The sequence below is a fragment of the Aphis gossypii genome, chromosome 2 (assembly GCF_020184175.1).
Source record: "Aphis gossypii isolate Hap1 chromosome 2, ASM2018417v2, whole genome shotgun sequence".
NCBI classification, from domain to species: domain Eukaryota; kingdom Metazoa; phylum Arthropoda; class Insecta; order Hemiptera; family Aphididae; genus Aphis; species Aphis gossypii.
Window position 1 is genome coordinate 50901935 of NC_065531.1, and position 25574 is coordinate 50927508.

General features: G+C 25.2%; 3 protein-coding genes across 8 annotated transcripts; 2 read left to right on the top strand and 1 right to left on the bottom strand.

Moving 5' to 3' along the window:
* The first annotated feature begins 1617 nt into the window (after positions 1-1617).
* Positions 1618-10564, top strand: LOC114125557 (acetyl-coenzyme A transporter 1-like). Of its 6 annotated transcripts, none has more exons than XR_007604644.1 (13): positions 1618-1779; positions 1853-2043; positions 2105-2302; positions 3953-4175; positions 4282-4408; positions 4691-4850; positions 4926-5080; positions 6708-6898; positions 7123-7307; positions 7827-7953; positions 8169-8384; positions 8582-8727; positions 9985-10170. XR_007604644.1 is itself a non-coding variant. In XM_050202318.1 (13 exons), the coding sequence occupies exons 4-12, from the start codon at positions 3969-3971 to the stop codon at positions 10171-10173; spliced, it is 1557 nt and encodes a 518-aa protein (XP_050058275.1). In that variant the 5' UTR covers positions 1619-1779; positions 1853-2043; positions 2105-2302; positions 3953-3968; the 3' UTR covers positions 10174-10178; positions 10358-10564. The 6 variants fall into 6 exon arrangements, 4 of the variants coding, with proteins under 4 accessions (XP_050058275.1, XP_050058276.1, XP_027845064.1 ...); XR_007604645.1 differs by having other exon boundaries at positions 8629-8727; XM_050202318.1 differs by lacking the exon at positions 8582-8727 and adding an exon at positions 10358-10564 and having other exon boundaries at positions 1619-1779; positions 9985-10178.
* Positions 10565-12018: 1454 nt separating this feature from the next.
* LOC114125569 (uncharacterized) lies at positions 12019-14551 on the top strand. The gene is made up of 4 exons (XM_027989282.2): positions 12019-12683; positions 12970-13143; positions 13627-13790; positions 14170-14551. The coding sequence occupies exons 1-4, from the start codon at positions 12654-12656 to the stop codon at positions 14312-14314; spliced, it is 513 nt and encodes a 170-aa protein (XP_027845083.1). The 5' UTR covers positions 12019-12653; the 3' UTR covers positions 14315-14551.
* LOC114125568 (protein scarlet-like) lies at positions 14540-22076 on the bottom strand. The gene is made up of 14 exons (XM_027989280.2): positions 21908-22076; positions 21408-21600; positions 19006-19054; positions 18878-18927; positions 18680-18813; positions 18225-18616; positions 18004-18163; positions 17896-17933; positions 17603-17708; positions 16067-16291; positions 15874-15997; positions 15486-15591; positions 15306-15406; positions 14540-15220 (listed from the first exon to the last, which is right to left on the bottom strand). The coding sequence occupies exons 1-14, from the start codon at positions 21926-21928 to the stop codon at positions 15045-15047; spliced, it is 1875 nt and encodes a 624-aa protein (XP_027845081.2). The 5' UTR covers positions 21929-22076; the 3' UTR covers positions 14540-15044.
* Between the last annotated feature and the right edge of the window lie 3498 nt (positions 22077-25574).

Genomic DNA, 25574 nt, shown 5'->3' on the forward strand with positions numbered 1-25574 from the left:
GCCATCTTCGGCGAGTTTTGATTGTTCGGTGGAAACGCATCATAGCTAGGCGATAAATATCTATCAAGGTTATAAAGTAAGTTTAAATAACCGGTTTTAAAAGTGATTATTATTATATTTTATTTTATAGTTATATTTGTATACTACGATAGATTTCATTAAATTTTTATAATGCGACGTGACATTTCTGTTGTTTGTGATAATTAATTTGACGCAATAGTTAAGTCACAAAATAACTGCAGTGTATTTCCATGATAAACCGCATATAAATCGATATAATTAAATGACTGTAATATTTTTTACAATCTATATTTGTATATGATATTATTATACATGAATACACACTATGAAATTGATCACCACAAAATTCATACACACTCAAAAGTTAAAACTTTTCCAATTTCATCCAAGTAATTATTTATTGTAAAAACATGCACGACAGTCACTATCAACACGGGTCAATTTAAATATACAATTATTAACAGTCATTTTCTAATACACCTGTAGTACATCATTTACTATTTAAAATAATATTTTATATTTTAATAATTATTCTAGATTTATTATTTATTTAACCAAATGTTTATTGATATAGAATAATAATATACCTCTTACACAAGTGTTTAAGATGGTAACTACAGAAAATGTATCCATTATCAGGGATAGTAATTCTTCTATGGATACTTACTGAAAATCTTGATAATAAATTCCCCCGAATACGTTGCAGAACGTATATTTTGAAATACCTATATAGCTATATTATGTACTAACTAACAACGCGTTATAAGATTATTTCAATGACAGTTGAATCATTTTTTTTTTCATTTTTATAACCTCATAAATTTTAGTCTATACAAAACAAATCTACTTAATACGATACAAGAAGCCGGTACTGATATGTTCACTCTCAGTCCTGATATTTATTAAGCTAGTTAGGTGTTCTTTAACACTTACCACTTAATTAAATAATAATACAACAGAAAATTTAATCTAAATACAAACAATTTATGTATTCGTGATCCTACGCCGACGTATCTTGCAGAACAACACAGGTCGTCTTCGGAATTTGCTACACAAATGCCTTTGGGTCAACGACAACCGAGCAGTCTGGTAGTTTATTTACTGAATCACGTTTAGATATTATTAATTAATAATAAGTCAATGAAACGATAAGAAAATTGCATATTCACAAAAATCGGTAGATTCAATGTAAATTCGTGATTTTTCGAGGTATACTTTTATCACTCACCAGATACTTTTGTTGCTTGCTAATATCAGAGTTGAATCCAAATGTTATTTAGAATGAAAGTTTACAACTTAATAATAAATAATGTTTTTATTACGTATAAATTAAGTACAATATGTAACTAATAAAATAAGTGGCTGAGTGTCATGAAAGTGCTCAGGTGTTGATAGCTATGGTACATCTGTCGTTACTGGTCTTCGGGTTCTCTTATATATTGTGATGCGTCTTGTTTGCATTGAATCGGAGCTTTCTGGGTGAAACCAGGTGCCCTTGTAATTGTTGTTGCTAATCCGGACCTGCATTTAATAATGCGCAAAAACATCGTAATTGCTTCATTACTGCACTATAACTATTGGTGCGCTTACTGTTCCGAAACGTGTCATAGTAACATATGCTACTCTCTCGACACGAGGCATGGTCATACTAACTTAGTCTTGATATTTCGTAGCCCATAACACTTTACAGAAGCCATTTTGCATTTTGTGATTTTGATTTCTTCTCACGTTATTCAATACGGATCTAAAACTTGTGTTGTATGTGTGTACTTAGAATGTTTTGTTATATGAAGTATTTTGATTTTTATATATATTATATTAAAATATATAGGTATGATCGATCAATCGACAAACATCTCGCGAGTTTAACCGCAAAACCATCAAACGCGTTGTCTGTTCATAAGGCTTGAATCTGGATACGAAGATATAGTGCAACAGAACAAACTTAAATCGCCGATGTCAATCGATATTGGTGATAATTGATATTAAACCCAGATTGGGTGTATACCCAATACATTGCATGTAAACAATAATTATTATTGATAATATCTCACTACAAATATAAAAAGCTACATTATATTAGGCTTTACCGGACGAACTTCAGGCGTGATCTGTACCATAAACATACGAAACTAATTGCATTTTGTTGTTCGCAAAAAACGTACTATTTTTATTGTCCTTTTGAGCATTCAAAATAACTGCAAAAACAATTTTTAAACGTCATATAATAGCTGCGCTATTGAGACTTGAACATGGGCATTGAATTTAAAACACATGTTTGGTATGTATTATATTATTTAATATATATCATATTTATTATTTAATATTGAAATAAGTTTAAATAATACTGTAGTTTACATAAACAAAAGCACGTTTAGATAAATGCATACATTTTAAAATGTCTTCAGAATAATATATCTTTGTACCTTTACAATATTAAAATAAACATAATGAGTCAATAATTCAGATTGTTTCCTTAACAGCATCAAATACAAAATCATCTATGAGCTGATTTTTAAATGCACTATAAAATATATGTTTGGTTGGCGTAAATACATAGCTGAAAATAAATTAATGATTTATAAATTCACCAAAACGGTGATTAAATTGTGTTTTATAATTTAATGTGTATAAAGCCTATGTGTTCCGTATTTACTACTTATGATTATTTTATCATACTGTTTTAATTAACACGAACACTATAATATTTTAGTCTTAAAGATAAGAAACACTTTTATCAGCGATTATTCATTTACATGCTGATTCAATTAACCTAATTATATTAGAATTATTATATAAATAAGTATTATATCTGGTGAATCTGACTAATTTAAAATGCTTAACACAATATTATAACAAACGTACTTAACAATACATCTTGTATTCATGAACACATTTTGAAAACATAGTTAATATTATTTTGAACGTAAAAAAAATAGTTTAAAAATATAATATTTTGTACTTGCAAACTGTATACTTAATGTGGCTAATTGACTTAAAATTGTGTAACACAGTGTTTCCCAACCTTTTTTTACTCAACGCCCCTTTTAGATTTTAAAAATCTCATACCACCCCCTATCCCTCCAATCAATTTTTTCAAAACATTAACATTTTTGTTTTTAATAAGCTATTTAGTTAAAGAAAAAATATAATTTAACATTTTAATGCTACAATTTAGTTAATTTTATAGTCAAATAACTATTAATAATATGAATAATAAAAACGTAAATGATATATGAGCGCCCCCTTTAGAGCCTCCCTCAGAATAACTCCCCCTTCAAAATAAAAAATGCCCACAAGGAGGTGGTAGCACCAACTTTGGAAATCACTGGTGTAACTTATCAAATGTTGTTATTTAATACAAATGTTTATTACTTAATATAATGATATTATTATGCAGATCGCTTATTCGACTTTTTTATACTTCAAAATTCTATATTCATATTTTATTTTATAAGGATTACAAATTTTAAAAAGTTACAATGACATTATTATTGTATCACTTTCAATTACGGTATTTTTGTTTAAAATATAATTTAAACATAATTGATATTAATTAATTTCAAATGTTTTTATGGTATGTTTATAATAAGCCAATTTTACCTGAATTGCAAATATTAATTTCTTGTTTATCTTTCCATGAAGTATAATATAAATAATATAGCCATTGTGTATTAAACTATGAATAACTATAAGTTAATATCTAATTTTATTTTGTTTGTAATGTGTGTTACTACCATCTACTAGTTTGTAATATTTACAATTAATCAAAGCGAAGAATATTATTTATAGGTCAAACATATTACGATAAGAATATATTGAATACATTTATTAGTGCTCAAAATATAATTGGACAATTGTTTTTAGTTTAACAATACATTTCTTGCGGAACGGTCATTTTTCGATCATAATTAATTTTACTATATTATAGTGTATAATCACTGAATATGAAGACATCGTCAAAATTCAAAATTGAACAAGAAACTCCTGAGGATATAAAGGATGTGACACTAACCAAAACAAATTTAAAAGGAGATTGGATAAACTTTTTTTTGTTGTTATTACTGTACACAATGCAAGGCTTGCCACTAGGCATAGCTGGGTCTATGTCGATATTATTGCAAAGCAAGAAAAATGTGACATACAAAGATCAGGTAAACCAAAAAATAATAATAAAGTTATTGTGATTATAAAGATATTGGTCTATTGTGGTATACATAAAAAAAATTCCTCATTTGATCAAATATTGTTTTATTTCAGGCATTATATAGTATAACAAAATGGCCATTTGCAATGAAACTCTTATGGGCGCCATTGGTAGACGCACTCTATGTAAAAAAAATTGGAAGGCGAAAGTCTTGGCTAATACCTGTTCAATATTTAATAGGTATGTAAATCATGTTAAATTAATTGGTATTATATTTATAATTTTAAAAAAAAATGGATTTAACGATAATATTTTGTATGGAAATTTGCTTTTTAACAAGTTTGTAAGTATATGAGTTAATAGAAATAACTAAAAAAATATTATTTCTTTCGTTGAAATAATGAAGTGAGTACCTATTTACTAATTGGTAATTATTGAAAACTCTTATAAGCTATACAATAGTTATTGTTATTGTAAATCACTAATTATTTCGTGTACCTGTAATACTAAAAATTTTCACAGGATTGATTTTAATATATACTGCTAGTGACATTGATAACTTGTTACCCGAAACTGGTAAACCAGACATAGTGAAGCTGATGTACATTTTCTTAATAATTAACATCTTAGCCGCAACCCAAGATATAGCAGTAGATGGTTGGGCACTTACGATGTTGAAAAGGTATGATTTAATATTATACATCATCATTGTAAATATATAAATGACAATGGTTTATAAAAGTAAATTTTTTTACAGAAATAACGTAGGCTATGCATCTACTTGCAATGCATCAGGACAAACAATAGGTTCTATGATAGGTTCTATGGTACTCATTCTGTTTACGTCTGAAGAGTTTTGTAATAAATATCTACGTCATACACCTGCTGCAGGAGGCATAATTTCCGTGCAAAGTAAATAAATTAATATTATATTAACTATTAATTTTAATATTTCTATCAAATGTGATTTTCATCAGTTACTAATACCACACCGCGCGTGCACACCTAATTTAATTAAAATATAGTAAAACGAAGAAGAAAGTACACAGAAAAAAATATATATTTAGGTAATAATATATAATATATAAAAGCACTAAATCTTTGCTTTAGTTGTAGTAGGTAGTTGATTTAACTATACCTTGTATTCTCACCAAATGTCGAAATATCTCAAAAGAATCACAACATTAAGACTTCTTTCCACCACCCAGAATTGAAAACCCATAGTCTGATGTCACACTTACAGAAAGTTTTTTTGGTGGAATTTCCACATTATCGAAACATGCTGTGGAATTATCTTGTTAGCGCCAAATTTCCACTCAAATATAATATGTAATATTGCATGTATATTATATAAAACAATGTTTTTTAAATGATTTGATATCTGCGGAATCCGTAGATAAGATTTTTCACCCCGGATATACTGCAAGTTTGTCACCAGCCACATATTAATATTAAATATAATTACAATATGGGATATAAGGCTTGAGTAAACAAGCTAACACACACCATAATAAGATAATAACTTCTCCGACTATCCGATAAAAATCTCATAAACTGTAATGAGGCCTTCCCCCCATTCGCATAAATCGGGAAAGTAAAAGCCGGGAATACCTTTAACAGAAACAATAATATACAGTAAAGTATAACCAAGAAAATTATTACACAGGAAACTGATATTCGAGAAAGATATTTTTAGGAAAATAAATTTCAGGAAATTATTCTCTGGAAGGATTTTACAGGAGAAAATTAAGTTCAGGAAATAATTTTTTGGGAATATATTTCTTAAGAAAGTATTGAACTGGAAAGATATAACATAGGAAACTGAAATTTGGGAAATATATTTTTTTTTTTTACAGTGGTGCTAACGTTGGTCACTTGCTCGCTTCGCTGCGCTCGGACAAATAAAACGAAAATATCCCTCGACTTGTTATGCAACACCACCTTGAGTTGGTCACTGGGTTAGAAATGGTTAGAACCATAATTTCCATAAAATGAAAATTATTAAAAAAAAAAAAATAGCGAAAAAAAATGCAAAAAATGATTCCGGTGGAATTGGAATTGAACCTGGCAATAACCAGTATTAATAATTAAGGTCTTGACCACATTATTTTTCCGAAATATTAATTCCTGTTAAATTTTATTCTTATGCAATATTTTCCTATTACATATATTCCTAATTATAACTTTCCTGTGTAATATTTTTCTAATTTTATTTTTCCTATGTTAAACTTTCCCAATAACACTATGTCTGTGAAATATATTCCTAATTTTTTTTTCCTATGGTATACTTTCCCGATTACACTATTCCTGTTTAATATTTTCCCCAACAATACTTTCTAAGATAAAAATATTCTTAGTAAATATTTTCCTAGAGATTGTTGTTCCTCAGCGATAATTTCCCGTGTTGTATGCGCCCCCCCCCCCCCATTAATACGTGATCACTGCATTTCGGTCATTTATGGCTTCTAAACTTCCTAAGTATGATATATGATATTATTTACTGTATTTATATTATATACCTACCATTTGATTTATACAGACTTATTATACTGCTGGGGCATAATTTTCATATTAATAACAACATTAGTTGGCATACTCAAAAAAGAAAAAAATATTTCATTTGAAGATGGTCAAGAAAAAATCAATGTGGCTCATAACTATTTACTATTATGGGACATATTAAAGTTACCTAATGTTCGAATATTGGCGCTAATATTTATAACTTCCAAGGTGAATATAATCTGAATATATAAATATATATTTTAAAAATTATCGTTCTTACTTGTGCAATTGGTGAAAAAAAAGTACATGCTTAAATTTAATATTTTATTTTCCGACCCCCGCAGATATGATTTAAAGCCCATTACTTAACTATATTATAAAAATATCTCAAGTTAATAATTAAGCTCACCAATTCGCACCTATATTTATTATTGTTTTTGTTTTTATCAAAGATTGGATATGCTGTAACTGACAATGTATCTACCTTAAAACTCATTGATGCAGGCGTATCAAAAGAAGACCTATCAATGATAGATACAGTAATGTCTGGAGTGAACGTTATCATATCATTCGTTATAGGAAAATACACTTCAGGTCCAAAACCGATGAGCCTATATTTGAAAATAATACCCGCAAGGTAAATATCATAACAAAGTAAAATTAAAGAGCTAGCAACAATAAGTATTTACTTTACATATTATTGTAACAAAAGAACGATTCAAATTTGATTTTATTCTCATTCTGGATCAAAAGCCAATAATTCATGAAGTTTCTATAATGTGATTAACAACAATGAAAACGTTTTATACTGTTATACCATATCAACTACTCATCAAAATACTAATTTATAATAATTACTGGTAATTATTGACACTGATGAAAAAAATATATCTTAATAATATGTGTAATTTTCGATCATTTAAAAAATCAATAACGATTTTTAATTAACTCAGAAATAGACTTAATATCTTCTCCATGATGTACTCTAGTATTAAAAAAAAAAAAAAAATTAAGATAACTGGATGAGTAGTTTTAGAGAACATTCATGACAATGATTCCATTTATATGTATAGATATACTCAGTTATGAATCTTTATCTATTTTATGTAGAGATTTAATATTTTTTAATTATATACTTTTAAAATATATATTTCAGATTACTTTTGAACATCCCATTTGCTATGCTTATTTATTATACACCTACAATGATATCATTTAATGGATATGGAAAAAGTTCAATATATTACTATCCACTTCTCGTATTTCTATTATCAATAGAACATGTAAGTTAGTTACTTAAGAAGATATTAATACCTTAAATGTTACATTTAGTTACTTAAGTATAATATAGGCGTTTTGACTCGAGTCGGAGAAATGTTATCGGGATATTTAATTACCAGTTAAAATTAAATTAACTTGTAATTAATTCGTATAAATATTTATTAAAATTATTAAAGGTGATACAATTAATAATCTTAGGGTATATTTTATTTTATAGATTCTAATGCACACTATGTTTGTAGCTACATTAGCTTTTTTTTCTCGAATAAGTGATTATCGTATCGGTTCTACTTACATGACGTTATTGAATACTTTTGCAAATTTAGCATATATGTGGTCGTCTACAGCTGCACTGGGAATGATTGATGTATTAACGCTCAGAGAATGTTCACTGGATTCTACAAATTATTGTTTTACACAAATTCGTGAAAATGTAAGATATTATGCAATTTTAATAATAATATATTATTCTATAAGATGAGAATTGAGTACATACCAGATTATTTTTTGACGCCAATTACTAGTTATTAAAAAAAATAATATTTCATTGATTTTTATTTAATTAATTAATGTTAATTTAAGTTAAGATTGAGTATAATTACTATATTCTTCACCTAATTCATTAATCAGCATATTGTATTGAAATTGGTGGAATTACCGATACTTAAAATAAAAAGGAGAGAAGTAAATAACCGGTCTACTGAAAAATAGGTATCGAGTGTACATCATCATAAAAAAGGGTCGATGGTCCTGACGACTAATGGGCTAACATAATTGTAAGTTTTTTATAGTTTTTATGAATTATATCTTTCGTATTTCCACAGTGATTATTATCTAATAAATTTCATAAGCCAATAGCCTGTCAGATGATGCAAAATATTGATAACATAAAATTAGATAGACAAGAACATAAGATTATCATCTACGACAATAATTATTATTATTATAACGGCCACTATGCATATTATATAACATATTTAGAAATATTCAAATAAACTCAATAGTTATAAAAGTTATCATGTTAGGTGGGTGTCTGTCAGCCCTTTAACTATCGATTAAATTGCATGATTTCCCTTGTAAATCACAGTAATGTATATGTTAAATATTAATTAACTGTTAAATCAATGTATACGTAAAACAATTCTGAGCGTAAATGGTCTTCAGCCTATACTACTATAAGTATATTTTATGATATATTTCTATTTATTTTAAAATTAGTAGTATAGATAATACCGAAGGTTGAATTAATATTTGCCAAAAACATTGTATTAATTCTTATATTGTTATTAGAAGTTATTGTGTATATAGAATATAATTATTATTTATGTATAAGTTTCAAATCACAACGAAAAATATTTTTGAAATAAAACATTATTTTTCTTTGTTCTAATATCTAATTTCGTCTAAATTTGTAAGAATTTATATTCAATTTTAAATTTTTTGAACAAAATGAATTTTTTTATTAACATTAATAGAAAAAAAACTAAATAAAACAAATATCAAATTCCTATGAATACCTATCTCAATATGATTCAAAATTATTGAAAATTATATTATGCATAGAAAATTATAATGTAAATATTTGGTAAAAAATGTCATGACGTATAAACTATTAATTTTTATATATTACAACAAAATAAAAAAATCAATTTTGTCAATAACTGATTTTGCATAAAAATTCCATTAAAAAAGATTCGGTTCGAAGTTCGACCAATCCAAAAAAATAACACATATCATTGTAAAATCAATACAATTTTCGCTCTACTTAGAATCTAAAATTTAAATTGAAGTAAAATAAATATATATAACTATATTGATTAAAACTTTAAACGAATGTAGTGATAACAAACCTGTGATTAATTATGTTTAAAAATAAATATTTTAGTAAAAACAGTTTAATTTTTATTTTATAAAACGATTATTTAATAATAATAACGATTAATAATTAGGTACCTACTCAATTTTTAATTTATGAATATTTTAGTTATAAAAAGCTATATGTATTATGTTACTTATTTTACCTATTTATTTAGGCGTGTAAAGCAAGTTATGGCATTTGTAATATAAAAGTGAATGGTTATTACATAGAAATGCTTTTATGCACTATCATTGGAATAATTTGGTATTTTGCTGTTAGAAATACGCTAAAAAAATTTCAAACTTTGGATTCTTCTCATTGGCTGGTTAATATGAAAAGAACAGCAACGGCCAACAAAGAATGAGTAAGGTAAAAATACATTTTTCATTCATTTTTTGATGTATATATTATTTTAATGGTTGTTATGAAAATTGAAAAAATGTTAATATAATTGTATTCAAGTATGATAATATTTTTTGTTTTATTTTTTTACGATATATCTATTGGCACCAATAACTGCTATAAAGAATCAAATATAATTTTTTCAGAATAATGGGATATGTTACCATAACTGTTGTGACTTTTTGGACGTAACCACTTCGGCATGTAAATTTGGTGACATCTGTTTTGGCTTTGGACTTAAGGAATATTTATTTTGATATTTAAAATGAATTTGATAACTTAAAAATTATAAATTTTCAAACATATGTTGAACTTAACTATTTTTGAATATTAAATATGTACAATTTACAATATTTTTATTTCATCATAATTATTTTGCTATACGAAAACATGTATTACGAACTATTTATTTTTAATATAACTTTACTATACTAGTAATAGTGTAATACTCATACATAAGTCGCACTTGCATGTGTTTTCTCCGTCTTACACCTGTACAACATAGTAAATTTTCTTTCACCAGTTTCAATAGTAAGCTTTTAATTTTTATATTAGAATAAACGACCCTATCATCAAACTTTTAGGTAAGAATATTATCTATATTCTCTCGTTAGTTTTTTACGATATTTTAATTTATACTCATAACTATTGTTATGCTATTGGCTATCTTTTTATTGTCTAATATTATAAACTCACCAAAACTCTATTAAGCGTAAAAAGGTTAAAAATCCATACTATATAATAATTAGGTATATTAATGTATTTATTATATATTTACATATATGTATAATATGTAAATGCACTCAACGACCACAGTTAGAGTATAAAATGCATTTATTTTATTATTAATGTCAATTGAATTGATACGTTTGGAAAATGTAAAGAGAAACAGGGTCGTATGCAAGTAAAAGTAAATACATTTGAAGAATCAGAACAAATTAAATCACTAAAATTATTTTGTAGTGGTAGCCGGAAACTTCAGTCTATTTTCATTTATAATCACAAAAAACAACTATTATGTTAATTACTAATGAATAATCAAAGTTTACAAACGTTTAATTATTGTTTATAGGTATTTTTTATTTAATCTTTTGGTAAACTTCATACCTTACCTTTTTTCCTTTGTAAAGATCCGGAGTTATAAGTAATAGCTCTTTTGCAATGTTGATATGAATCGACCGATGAATGTTTATCAATTCCGTTTAAATGACCTTTTTACCTGAAGGAAACTTACAGCCATCGATTTCTTGGAACAGTTTTATATGTTGATTCTCCACCTGCTCATTTATCATTATATATTAAATTTTAAAGTGATTCAATATAAACTATAAAATATAACTGAAGTATGTAGATAATCCATAACAAAATAACGTTGTTGAACACTTCAACTAAAATGTATAGTATACAAATTAATACAGATAAATATTGAATAATTTCAAAAATTTAATATCTTAATAAGTAATAATTACATTGTCTTTTATAACGTTTATAGACACCTATACATGTTTTTATAAACATATTTATTTTCACTTGGTTCGTAATTTTGTAATTTGATATGTTATATAACTTTAATTTCAATACAAAAAAAATAGTACAAATTATAATAGCATAGAAGAAAAACTATTAAATTTAATTCAAATAAATAATACTCAAATTTTATTTTACAATACCTTATATTATCTTTATTATGTTCCTACATACACTCATACTTTGTCAGTATACCGACTATAAATAAAGTTATGTAAAAAATTTAAATTACATAATTTTCAAACTTCATTAAACTCATTTCATTAATCTGAAGAAAGAACATTTTAACATTATTTCGTAGAATCAAATTGGTAGGTAATTATTTTTGCACCTAAACAATCTTTAAATTTATAGTTACTTGATATTTCAGTAATAGTAACCGATTGGCTCAGACAAAACCACGTATCTTCATACTGTAAATTTTGAAAAAAATTAGTTACCTAGTAACCTATTATATAATTTTCGGCATTTTAAATCATTGCAGTTATGAAATATTTATAATATAGTGAATGATGATATAAAATACTGAAATATGTGTTGCAAATTTTAAAAATCCATTATATCTACGTTAATCCGAACAGTGAGACCTCCATAACTTCCTTAATACTCATATTTTAAATAAACTAAAAACCAAATGATTAAAATATTTTATCATTCCTGAGGTCGTTTTGACGTGTTTGCTAACAATACTACAAGGAGGGCCCTTGACTTGAAGTTATTTTTAAGCCAATTGATTGGCATTATTCCAAGCCAGCGAATGTGGATCACTGGCTGTTCTAAAACATATGATACATTTTGATTTTTCGGCATTCGTTTAACGCGCATACTTTATATATCACCGAGTAAGATAGTTGACTGCATTAGTATTACTATTTTAATATTGTTGTGTGTGCTATCGTGTTCGTCAAAACAATTATGGACGCCTCTAACCATGGATCCGTTAAGGTATGATTATGTGATTAATTTTTAAAATATACTTTAACTATAAACATAATAATATTAATAACAAATAACCATACAAAATTGTTTATGAATTTCAAATTTTAAAAATCTTAGCAATTTCCAATCGTCCAAGGTTTCGTCGGTTTTGTAATTACTCGTAATTTTGTTTCTTTTATAACTTTCTGTTATACTAATTAGTAATTACTAAATTTCATAAACATGTACAATCAATTTGTTAATTTAATGATTATTTATATTTTCTGTTATAAAAATTATAAATGTTTTATAGGATATGGGAGACATTGGAGAAGTTTTACGTGACGTGACTGATTTATCACCTGAAGATTTGAAAAAACAGAACAGAAACCTACAGAAATTTTTAGTTAAAGTGATTGATATGTTGAAAGAAAAGGCTGACCGATGCGTTACACAAGAAAAACATATTGAAGCGCTCACTTTACAAGTTTGTTTGATATTAACCTAATAATTTAAAATAATTACATATTAAGTATTAAACGATATCATATATCAATATTCATGATAATAATAATAATAATAATAGTGTTTTTACTCATACATACCTATTCCACTTACAATGTCTACACCCTAAAGTTCTGAAACTTAAAAATTTACATAACTAACTGTTATTACACCTAATAGCAATTAGTAATTTCACTTTATAAATTTATAAAGGTCACTTAACTAATTTCACTTTATAAAGGTCCAATGAATTGGCAATATTTTTAGCAACACTAAACAAAATAATTTTTTTTTTTTTTTAAATATTCGAGTTTAAATAAATAGTTAAACATGATTATGAATTGGAATAATTTTTCATAAGCCATTTTCAAAAAATCAATTTAAAAAAAATTCACAGACTACGTATTAAGAAATTTGGTATATTTTTACATAATAATAAACAATATAATTATATTTTTTTCTGCAGACGAGTTCATTAAAAGAAGTTGTGGACATCACGAAGCACATGTTGGCTATTCGTAACACAGAAGTAAATCGTATGACGGAAGATTTGGAAAGTCTTCAAGGCAAAATCAACGAGGAAAGAACTCGTCACAGTGCAATAATTGAAAAAATGAATTTAGCTGCTAAGTGAGTATGTAATGAAAAAAAATACTAATGAATCCATTAGACTATTAGAGTATTACACGGTGCATCACAAGTAAATAATTACATTATAATTTAACTTTTTTTTATTTCGTTTACTTTTAAAAATTAAGCTTATAATCATATTATAAAAATTTAAAAACAACCATTTTTTAGTGTGTCCATAAATGACCAAATCAAAAATATACTTTACTAAACATACCTACTTAACATAAATTGATAACAAAACAACAATCATCATGTTTATATACCCTGTATACTCGTACACCAATAATATCTGATTTATTAAAAACACATAACTCAACAACAAAATACGATATATTTATATTATGCGTGTTCTTATGACAAAAATAACGATTTTCAGATTAAATGATGAACTCAGATCTGAATATAAACAACAATCTGAACGTTTCGAAAATATGCGTGTCAAGTACGACGAAAAGTTTTCAATACTCTCAGATGAAAATAAAAGATTACAAGACGCACTACCCACTGAAACGACTGATTGAATAATTTTTCTAAGTATATATATTTAAATGTACGTAAACAATAATATCTATTGTCTATTATTTAACTAATGTATTATAATGCTTTATTATTCTACGAAAAAATAATAATAATTCTGTTGCACAACAATTCCAAGTGAACAGTTTCAAAAATAATTAAAAAAACTATAAAAACTACAATTAATTTTACTTGACAATAACGATGATTTTGAATCATTAAACACAATATTTATAAGATAATAGCTATGTATTTTTTATTTATTGTTTTGAATGTATAATTTATGTATACAATGTACGGAATCAACACATACATATAGGTACGTATATGATAAATAATATAGATGATAGATTGTGTATCACTTACCTTTATCATATTAATATATATTTTAAATTAATGAACTAATTCAGTTTAATTTGGAATCATAAAATCAATAAAAAAAAATAAAACACTATTTCCAGAATTCTACCTAACTTGTTTAAAATGATTTCCATTAAACTTTTACTTATACTGAACATGGTTTTACAAAATTAATCATAATTTTATTTATTAACGACATAATATTTTGAACAATATCGAATATGTACAATCATGAAATATTTAGTTATTGGAAGTATAAGAATTCCTATTCATTTTTAATGATTGTATATATTATTATTTTCTATTACATAGTATGTATAATTAATTACATTTATATATATATATATTTGTTATATTTATGAAAATATACACATTTTAATAGGCTGGTTGTTTTTTCATCTTTTTAAGAACACTGAAGTAACCCATTATATTTGCTAATATACCAATTATGGCTAATATCACCATGTCTGAATATAATTCACTGCTTATAAAACCATATTTTCTTAATACTGCTTTCCCGCTGTTCAAACAATTAGTGACATCAATACACGCTATAAATATACAAAACATACCGTTGTTAAATAACCTGAAATTTTAATCATAAATTAATAATTATCAATTGAATAATATACTTACGTAACATTTTAATTTTCTCCCAAAATAAAACTGATACTGTTTCACAACCAAGGAAAAAGAGCGAAAAGTATCTTAGAGAATATACCAATTTTGGTAAAGACCTAAATTTCAAATATTCATTTATAAATACACATTCAATAATTACTTTAAATAAATATTATCAACTAAGAATAAACTTACATAAATGATAGATAAGCACCACTGAGAGGCAATGTCATGAAATCGTATATTGTTGCAAATATCATAGTGTTTTCTATCAAGTTGAAGTATGCTGACAACAAACTTCCTATAATAACAATAATATTAATTTAATAACTATTTATTAATACTGAATAAGTTTTAAGAAATAAAAATTATTTATTTATCACTATCATTAATATTAGTACCTAATTTTTACTTCACTTTGTACAATTTTCAAAATATTTTTTTGTTTTTATAAATATATTTAGGTAATAAACTATTAAATGTGTAAAAATATCTTACTATAGCTATTCACGGTTTGTACCATCTTTCATTTTTAAATTACAATCCGTATTACATGTTGTTAAATTAAGTATAATAAAATTACCATATGAATAGGCTGCAAACGCTAATAAATAAAACACCAATAATTGCAAGCTACTCTGATCAGCACCAACAATCCAAAACCCAGAAACACAGTAACATACCATTTTTACTAATATCCAAAAAACCTATAAGACAAATATTTTCATTTTACAATTATTATATAATCAATGCACATTAATTATCATGTTACGAACCACTATCAACATTTCAGACACATAATATGCACTTAATGAATATACTTTATTGTGAATTTCTCGATGGACAATTGCAAATTTAATTTGATATGATGGGATAGCAGAATAACTGAAGTGGAAAATGAAGTTAATGACAAATATCAACCAAAAGCCTTCCCAATTTTGTACTGCTTTTGTATCAAACTGCAAATTTGCAAACGGAGCAGAAATAATGATACCTAAAAACTATAAACATAATAAATACTAAAAATACAATCATATAGAATATTATATTATAACTAAATTTTCACAAAAAAAAAATTATATTATGTATATACAGAATATACTAAAATACCTAAACTAGACTAATTTGTTACAAACGCCATTGCTTGGGGCTTAAGTTAATGTATAGTATAAACTATAAAATGTAATATATTTTATAAATATTAAATAACAATACGTTTTGTGTTTTCACTTTTATGTCTGATAAAAAATATCGTAAGTTAATTTTAAGAAAATTATATATTTTTGTTTAAATGAATGTGCTTGAAAAAGAATATTAAATATTGTTTCGACCGAGTTACGTCCTCAATTTATTGATGGTATAGGCTTATGTAGTTGTGACCAAATAAAATGTATCGAATGAAAACCTGTTTTTTACTTGTTTGAATATAATAGTTAAATTATATTTTGGTAATATTTTTAATATTATACAGAGGGTGATTCATCGGACATCCTAGTTTTACTTAATTTATAACAAAAACTGTTATATGAAAAAATGTTATTTTTCTTAAAAATATTCAATTATATCAAAATGTGATTTCCTTATACTTATATAATGTGCTTTTATGCTTATTATTTTTTTTTTTTAATCAAAACTTATGAGAAATCTTATAATAGATTTTTAAACTTTTGGCTTAAGTATTAAACTTAGCTCAAAAAACTCAAAAATATTTAATACATACGGCTTTGAATAATTAGTTTCAATAGTTTTACTATTTCTAAAATTATTAATTTATGTATTAACAACAAAAATAACATTTTATTAAAAACTGATATTCTATTTATTGTTATCTATTTATTTGTCTACCTACGCCAATTATTTCGAAAATTACTAGAAATATATTACTTTTTATGTCGCAAAGTTTAAACAATATACAATTTGTTACCAAAAACAAGCCTCAATATTAAATATTAAGAAAAATATTAACTATATGAAAAATTTCTCTGACACAAAAACAAATAAAATATATACTTTTAAAAAAAGTACATTCATATCACTCCGCTTAGAATCTAAAATATATATATTTATTTTTTAAATCATGTATTTTATAGACATTTTTTTTTTTCTAAACGAAACTAGTGTTTATTGTTAATTTACCTATCTAATATTTGTTTATAAAATTAAGCTATTATATCTATACCGTACTTTATATAAATTGTGTAAATTTAAAAAATACACACCACAAAAAAAAATACAAAATAAATGGTTTTGTTTAAACTTGGTTAATTTAAGATAATATTAATGAAAAAAACTATTCATTTTTTAATAATTACCCAAATAGTTCCTAGTTCCAGTAGATTATTTTTGTAATTTCTTGCAAAACATTTGATAGATCTATTCAAAATCAATTCGAACTGTTTTGGCCATGATGGTTTTTGTCTAAATACAAAAAAAATATGCATCATAATAATCATTTTTACTTATATTTTAAATATACCTAATCTTCAACATAAAATATTTATTCATTATTATTATTATTTACAACACATAATCCAATTCGTTATAAATATGAAATAATTATGGCAAAAGTTGTAGCACACTTTTAAAAAAACACACATTTACTTACGTTTCTAATTTTTCTAAATGTTGAGGATCAAACTGAGTCTGAAATATTGTAAATAAATAAACTATTCATAAAAGGAACACACGTATTTCTTAAATTATTTATGCTTACCTGATTGTTATATAAATCATAGTTTAAATTCGTTAGTTGATCTGTTGATGTTAACTTGCACATTTCTTTTACATTTTCTTTCACTTTTTCATTTTCAGAATTAAGAATAGAAATTACAAAGTCAGCTTCGTTGAACATATCCGGGCATTCATAATTGAATCTAAATCATATTAAACACAATTATAGGTAAACTTTCGGCAATATAAAGGATTGAAATATACTTTTGGAATAATTGATGGACCATGGTAACAGGGCCTTGATATGCTAACAGTCCATTTGATAACAATAGTACTTCATCGAATTTTCCAAATACACCAGACGCTGGTTGATGAATAGTACATATCACAATTTTACCCATTCGTGCGACACTTTTCAAAGTATTAACAATGTGGGCGGCAGAATAACTGTCTAGACCTGTTGTTATTTCGTCGCAAAATAGAATAGGTGGGTTGTTTAATAATTGAACTGCGAGAGCAATTTTTTTCCGTTCTCCTCCAGATAAAAATGATATTCTCGTGTCCAAGAACTTAGCCATTCCCAATGTCGAAATTATCTCATCGATGTGTTCTTTTAATTCTATTTTAGTTGTTTTTTGAGAGACTTTCAAATTGGCCTTGAAATAGTAAGATCAACATAAAGTAAAAATATAATAACGCAACAAAATAATTTTTAATACCATCAGAGTCAAGTGTTCTAATGCTGTCAACTGTTCAAAACTTATATCGTGTTGAGGAACAAAACCAGATATCTTAATCATGACTTCTTCAGATATTGGTCGTCCGTTTAGTAATAATTCTCCTTCAAAATTTCCTAAAAATAGATAAACAATAAATATATAAATATAAAATCACTTGCACAAAAACGCTTTACTTACCTTTAGTTCGGTGACTTATGGTGGCCATTAATGTTGTTTTTCCTGAACCACTAAATAAAAAATAAAAAACATGTAATATAAATAAATAAATAATATTTAGGTATTGTTAAAATAAATTAATGAAATACCTTGGACCCATTATTCCAAGAAGATTTCCACATTGTACGTTCCCACTAACTGAAAATATTTAAAACATCCAATTATTAGTAAATATATGATAGGAATAAAATATTTTGTTTTGAAAAGCAATAATAACAAATAAAGTATGTGTATTTTCAATGTACAGTGAATTACTTAAAAATTTAAGTAAGTTTTAAGTATAGATGGATAAAAATAATTTTAAATTACATTATATAATTTAGTTTAATAAGAATTTTCTAATAAAAATAATATTGTTATTTTTATCAGTGTTTCTTTTGAATGCCGCATTTAACATTATCTATCATCATAAATCAACATATCACTTCAATAAAAAAAAAGCAATTATAATAATTAAAACCGCAGTATCATTATTTTATCATTAGACGATATATTAATTAATGATTTTATACAATCTAACAGATTAGACAGAATTCCCGAATCTATTAAGTATGAGTAGCAAAGTATATTATATTAAAAACTAAAGTTAACTATTTTAATTATTAATAGGTAATGTAATGTTGGTCAATAATATAATTTAGTTAAGTATTATTTATTAATAGAAAAATTAAATTAAAAAGAAAAAAAAGCATAACAAAAGTTAAAATTATCTCAAAGTGTATTCAAGTAAGTTATAGTTTCTTGGGAATGAGAAAAAATAAATTATACAGAAATACAATATTTTTTTAATTTATATATTATTTGAAACATTTAATAGCATACTTATATACGAAACAATTACTTGTAAGGAAAATCACGTCAATCAATTACATCTCTGTTTCCCTAACGTAATTTATGATTCAATAATTTATAATTTTAAATTATATAATTAATATAATTAATCACTACTTATTAGTTATTTTGTGTTTTCTAATTAAATTAAATACATTTCATATTCCACTAATAATAATATTCTTAAAAGATGAACTCATATTATAATTAAAAACTTGAGATAAATTCTGTCTACTTTTTGGAAAATATTAGATAAACAAAAAATAAAAATATAATCTACTTAATGTCGATAAAGTAATATCACATATTATGCACTTATATTATAACGTTATTTATGGTTACCATCTTATTTCTCAATCATGAATCAATGACGTCATTTCAGATCCTACCACACTAGGAAAAAATGTTGACCGGATCATTATAAATAATTCATTTTTATTCCTCCCTGCATGTTTATTGTTTTTTACATTGTAGTTAATTCTCCTACTCTATTGAAGCGTTGAAGTGTTATAGTTCAATAATAAAAACAAAAATATATAATATGAGTTGGCCACCCCTGTTCTATATTTATTAATTATTATACGAGTACTCAGGTAACATTTTTACACATTATAAAATAGATTAATAAAATAATATTAATTAATGAAACTTTTGTTAGCATAATCACATAATTTATGTACCGCGCTATTAGCCTTAAAACATACAATTATAAAACCATTGTGCAAAATTCTATTAAGACGAATGAATATTTAAAAAAAAATCATCTGCTTTACAATTAACGATAAAAAAAAGTTAGTATCCGTTTAAAGAAAGTTAATATATAGTTAATATATCGACATAAAACACCCCTAAAAACACATAAAAATCTAAGTATTTAAGAATCTTGTTTTTAAGGGGATTTGAGTTTATGATTTTTTAGTATATTTAAGAAATTATATAATTAACGTGTTACATAAATTACTTAGTATAATACAATAAAATTACACTATTCAAATTGTTATTGTTTAAACTTTTATTTTAGTATAATTATTTAAAAATTAACATCTGTACTTTTGCTCCCATATGTAATTATGTAAACAAATAAATTAAACACAATCCCCGATTTAATGTTATTAATTATTAAAACAAATCTTTATTTTTAAACATTGGATCTTTATTCATAATACTACTAATAGGCATGTTATTATTTGTTGTTACAATATCTCAATAAATAAAACAATTCATACACAACGAAATATAATAAATTATTGTATACCTAATATTGACTTTTAGATAGATTTTAGTAAATATTAATATAATTTCTTAATTATATTTATAAATAGGTATTATACATAAAACATTATTTGTTGATGAAAAATTATGTGCAAATATGGCCTTTTGGCCATGACACTGGGTGGACAACGTCAATATAAATATTTATTATAATATGTACTACCTACCTACTTTTGAACCTACTTATATTATTTCCTTTTTTGATGTATACATTTTAATTTAATCTATAAACTTGGCTACTACATATCTAATGCCTATAAAACATATTTATATACCGCCTTCACTCTCCATATCTCATTCCCATGTCGTTACAAACATTTTTAATTTAAAGACGGCATAAATTATACGTAATCCCAATACCAGTCAAGAGCTAATATTTCTTACTCACCGTTATGTAGTATTTGCTTGTACGAAGTCTTCGATCCATGGAAAAACGTTTTGGTGGTTTGTTTTACTTGTACGCTAATTTTTTTCCAAGACAACACCAAATGTCCGTGTACAAACTTCTTCGGCATTTGTTGTTCATATGTGTTGTCCCAATCGTTCCACATTTCATTGTATCGCAAATCCAGCGTTCTTCTCTGAAAAGTAAAATTTAATGGTTTACACAGACGATTTCGATTGATAATGACATAGTCGCGAGTATGAAATAATTCATAAACGAAACAATCAAGTGCAAACGTTTTTTAGAACTTAATAGTTTTTTTTTATTATTATACTAGCACGATGACAACAATTTTTTTGTAAGTATAAAGCAGAGAAAAATTAATACATTGTTTAATGGATATAAAAAGTACCCATAATTTGGGAAAAATATATGGTAAACGGATAAAATGCGTGTAAGTTAAGCCTACGATTATTGTGTAATATAGCGTAATAAACACTCACTTGTAACTTCGTGCCAAACATGTTGAAAAGCCGATGGTGAAATAAAAAATATTATATTCAACAGTAATCGGTGAGATGAACTCGCCGCCGGAGCTCCAGCTCAACTGGCGTCTATGAACATCTCTCTAGTGGACGATTAACCGCCGTCTACCTATAATATTTTATCCGCGCGGCTGGTCTTACCACCACTATATACACATTTTTACTAGTAACGTATACCTATACGAATGTCGCATAGCCGTTTGTACGGTAAATAATATATAAACATGGTTAACACCAACTATATATATGTATGTGTAGTGAAACCGGTTTATAGAGGTCAGTCCGGGAGATAAACTCACTCCGAATCACATTTTTGAATAATTATTTTTAATTTACCATGCGTGTATATTTGTATATACAATTTAAACGTGGTGAGTTTAATTATGTTACTATCGTTACGTAAGTCCCACGCGATTAATTTCAATACCTACCAATACGTATTTTTATATTGGCATGTGCCTATCTTGTTGTTATTCGTCATTTTGGACGGAATCGAAGCCACGTTGTTTTCATAAAAAAAAAAAAATGAATTGTATGCATAAGAATATTTTATGTCACTGGGTTAGTTTAGTTACCTATGTAAAATATTCGAACATAAGTAAAAATTTATTTTTAGCACAGGACAATGATTAATGAGTTCAATTTTATTTCATAAAATATTCTTATGTTAAGTTAAACCACCTTTTTTCTGTGTGAATTATTAATTATTTTGACAAAATTCATGTATATCATGAATATTAGCTATACAATTTCTAGTCAAAAATTCATAAAAAAAACTAGTTTTTAACCTAACCTATAATATTAGGAAATGTAATAGAAGATTTTTTATAAGCTATTCAATCTATGTGTATAAAAAATGTTCTAGCAAAAAGCTAAATCAATTTTTTGTGAAAATTTGGTGTTTAAATTTATGATATTGAAATTTTCCCGTAAAATAAGTATTTCTCCTCAACCATTTTTTGATATTTTGTTGTATAAAAAAAAAAACAGTGATACTTAAAATTGTTATCAAATGCTTTGCTATTTATGGGCATGGTTAATTTTCAAATTTTTTAAAGTTTTTTTTTTATAATTGTTGATAAAATATTATTCGCTGGGATATAAGATTTCGCATAAAATATTTTGTAGTTGAAAATTCATAAAACCTTTACTTTTTGTATCTTAGTTATAGCTTATTTCTAAGCTCAAAATCGTTTTTCGTATAAAATGATACACCTATCATTGAATTAAAATTTAACATAATATAACTCATAAATAATCCATACTGAAATCAAAAATTTAAAAACATATATATTTTTTATAAACATTTTTTATTAATGTGAACTAATACTTTATAGATTGAAGATACAGAATGTTGAATGGCGACGAAGACGAAAAAATACTATAAAAGCTTTTTTATACTTTTTTAATACCATATTAATTAATAAATATTGTTACATAATTTTACATAATACATTTACATATTTTTACATAGTTTTAAACAAAATTTTAAGTGCATATTTAAAAATAAATACATATTTTATAACATATTACTGCATTTTTAGAAGCATATTTTGAGGATTTTTTGTGCATATAAATCCGGTCCCTATTAAATTATACAATGATATTTTCAAATGTAATGTTTCAGCAAAAATATATTCAGCTGTAAAATAATAAAAATGTAGCAGTTATTAAAATCGAAATTACTTTTATTCAATACATTTTTAGTTTAGAAGCATAATTGATACGTTAAATAATTAAAAAAAGTTAGATACCACTCAAAAAGCTTTTTTACTGTTGGAAACGGTCGTAAAAAAAAGTTTTTTCGAGTACTACCAGTGAAACATATTAAATATTGTCAAAATATTTGAATTCATTACATTTTTGTTAAGTTATTTATATAGCAAAAATATTTAACAAATACCTATACTTTAATAATTTATATATTATATAATATAGAATTGAAATATTTATGTTATTCCACTTAAGTTTCAATAATATACTCACTTTTACAACATTCAAAAGGATCTTCCAACTTCCCGTTAAAAAATTGCGTTCACGCATCTTGTCACTAATAAATAGGTACGATATCTGAAATCTGAATACTTTGTCGTATATCTATTTTGTAAAAAAACGATGATCATTTAATGATCGAAATTATCTACAATGTCTCTGTATACGAGGTCAGTTGAGTTATACATTCCTATTTAAAATATAATAAAAAATTAACAATCATTTTCTTTTTCAGGAGTATAAAGAAATTTCAATACCAATAAATTTATTTAATATAAAATAATAATCAATTTTATGTTAAAAGTATAATGTAACAACTAAAAGTTAAAATTCTTAATTACCAACAGTTTCCGGTCTGGTCCGGCCTGTGGAAGGGAAATAACTGGACCACTAAAAATATTGTTCTTTAATGCTGGTTTTTCGCACAGATTAGAATGTAGGTCTATTTTCATAATGTATTTGAATTTTGTATTTTGCGATATTGTTCATCGTTTATTAATTTGTAATAATAGTAACGAATCACGTTGAAATAATCTATAACAAAGTAGATAACTATAATCGTTATTTTTCGTTAAAATATCTAGTTTTATCAAAATTTGAATTTGATGTGTATAAGTATATAAACAAAGGTGTACTTTAGAATTACACCATGGATATTAAATTGTTAACATTTTTTTTCCAACAATAAAAATTTTACTATTCAAGTAACCTTAACAGAAAACAGCATAAAAACTATATACAATTTTATTAATAGGGCTTGGATTTTAAAGCATAATAACCAACAACAAAATCACACGATTGTTTTGAAAAAACAATAAAAAAGCATGACTGAAAATTAACATGAACAAGTTATAAAAATGAATAAAAAAAATTGTAAAATTAATTTAAATTAAAAAAATAACTAACTCATATGTATTTCCCAATATTTTCAGTAGTGAAACTGACTCTATTTTTCGACAGAATGTATACTGAAAACGAACACTCTACATCCACTGAACTAATTGGTACATACTTCATTCAAGAGGTTTCAAATTACAACACCTTAATTTTAAATTTTGAAATAGTCGATATCGATGTCATAGACATACTGACTGAAGGTACTGCAGGTTATGTGTAAGTCTTACGTTTAATACATTTAATAATCAAGCAGATAACGAACACAATAATAACTAAATATAACCATTTAGTCCGTATTTCGGGTTTTTACATTTCTTATTAATTTTTTTATTATTATTCCTATCGCATAATTAACATATAAAAATCCACATCTGGAATAATTGAAAAATACTAAAAACCAATAAAAAAACAAATATAAATTGGTTTATTTGGAATCAGAATGATGTGAAACGAATTCATGTATAAAAATTAGATTTCTAACTCATATATAACAAAATAAGAATCATATGCTTTAATATTCAAGCCCTACTTATTAATAGTTAAAAGCTATAAAAATATGGATTATTAGAATAAAATTTGTTAACAATGATTAGAATTTTAACGATAGTAATAATTGGGTTTTTTTGACAATTTACTTATTATATTTTATATTAAGATTTCTATAGCTATCTTCTAGAGTCTAGACATAGTATCGATGCAGTGAAAATGAATTCTTTAATTTAATTCTTTACACAAT

Excerpts from the sequence above, each read along its gene's own strand:
- LOC114125557 (XM_050202318.1), top strand. The coding sequence starts at position 3,969 with ATGAAGACATCGTCAAAATTCAAAATTGAACAAGAAACTCCTGAGGAT. Across the intron at positions 4,409-4,690 it reads ACCTGTTCAATATTTAATAG|GATTGATTTTAATATATACT; the intron begins GTATGTAAATCA and ends AAATTTTCACAG. Across the intron at positions 8,385-9,984 it reads TTACACAAATTCGTGAAAAT|GCGTGTAAAGCAAGTTATGG; the intron begins GTAAGATATTAT and ends CTATTTATTTAG.
- LOC114125569 (XM_027989282.2), top strand. The coding sequence starts at position 12,654 with ATGGACGCCTCTAACCATGGATCCGTTAAG. Across the intron at positions 12,684-12,969 it reads CTAACCATGGATCCGTTAAG|GATATGGGAGACATTGGAGA; the intron begins GTATGATTATGT and ends AATGTTTTATAG. Across the intron at positions 13,791-14,169 it reads AAAATGAATTTAGCTGCTAA|ATTAAATGATGAACTCAGAT; the intron begins GTGAGTATGTAA and ends AACGATTTTCAG.
- LOC114125568 (XM_027989280.2), bottom strand. The coding sequence starts at position 21,928 with ATGTTTGGCACGAAGTTACAA. Across the intron at positions 19,055-21,407 it reads CAAGCAAATACTACATAACG|TTAGTGGGAACGTACAATGT; the intron begins GTGAGTAAGAAA and ends AAATATTTTCAG. Across the intron at positions 15,221-15,305 it reads GGAGAAAATTAAAATGTTAC|CGTGTATTGATGTCACTAAT; the intron begins GTAAGTATATTA and ends GTATATTTATAG.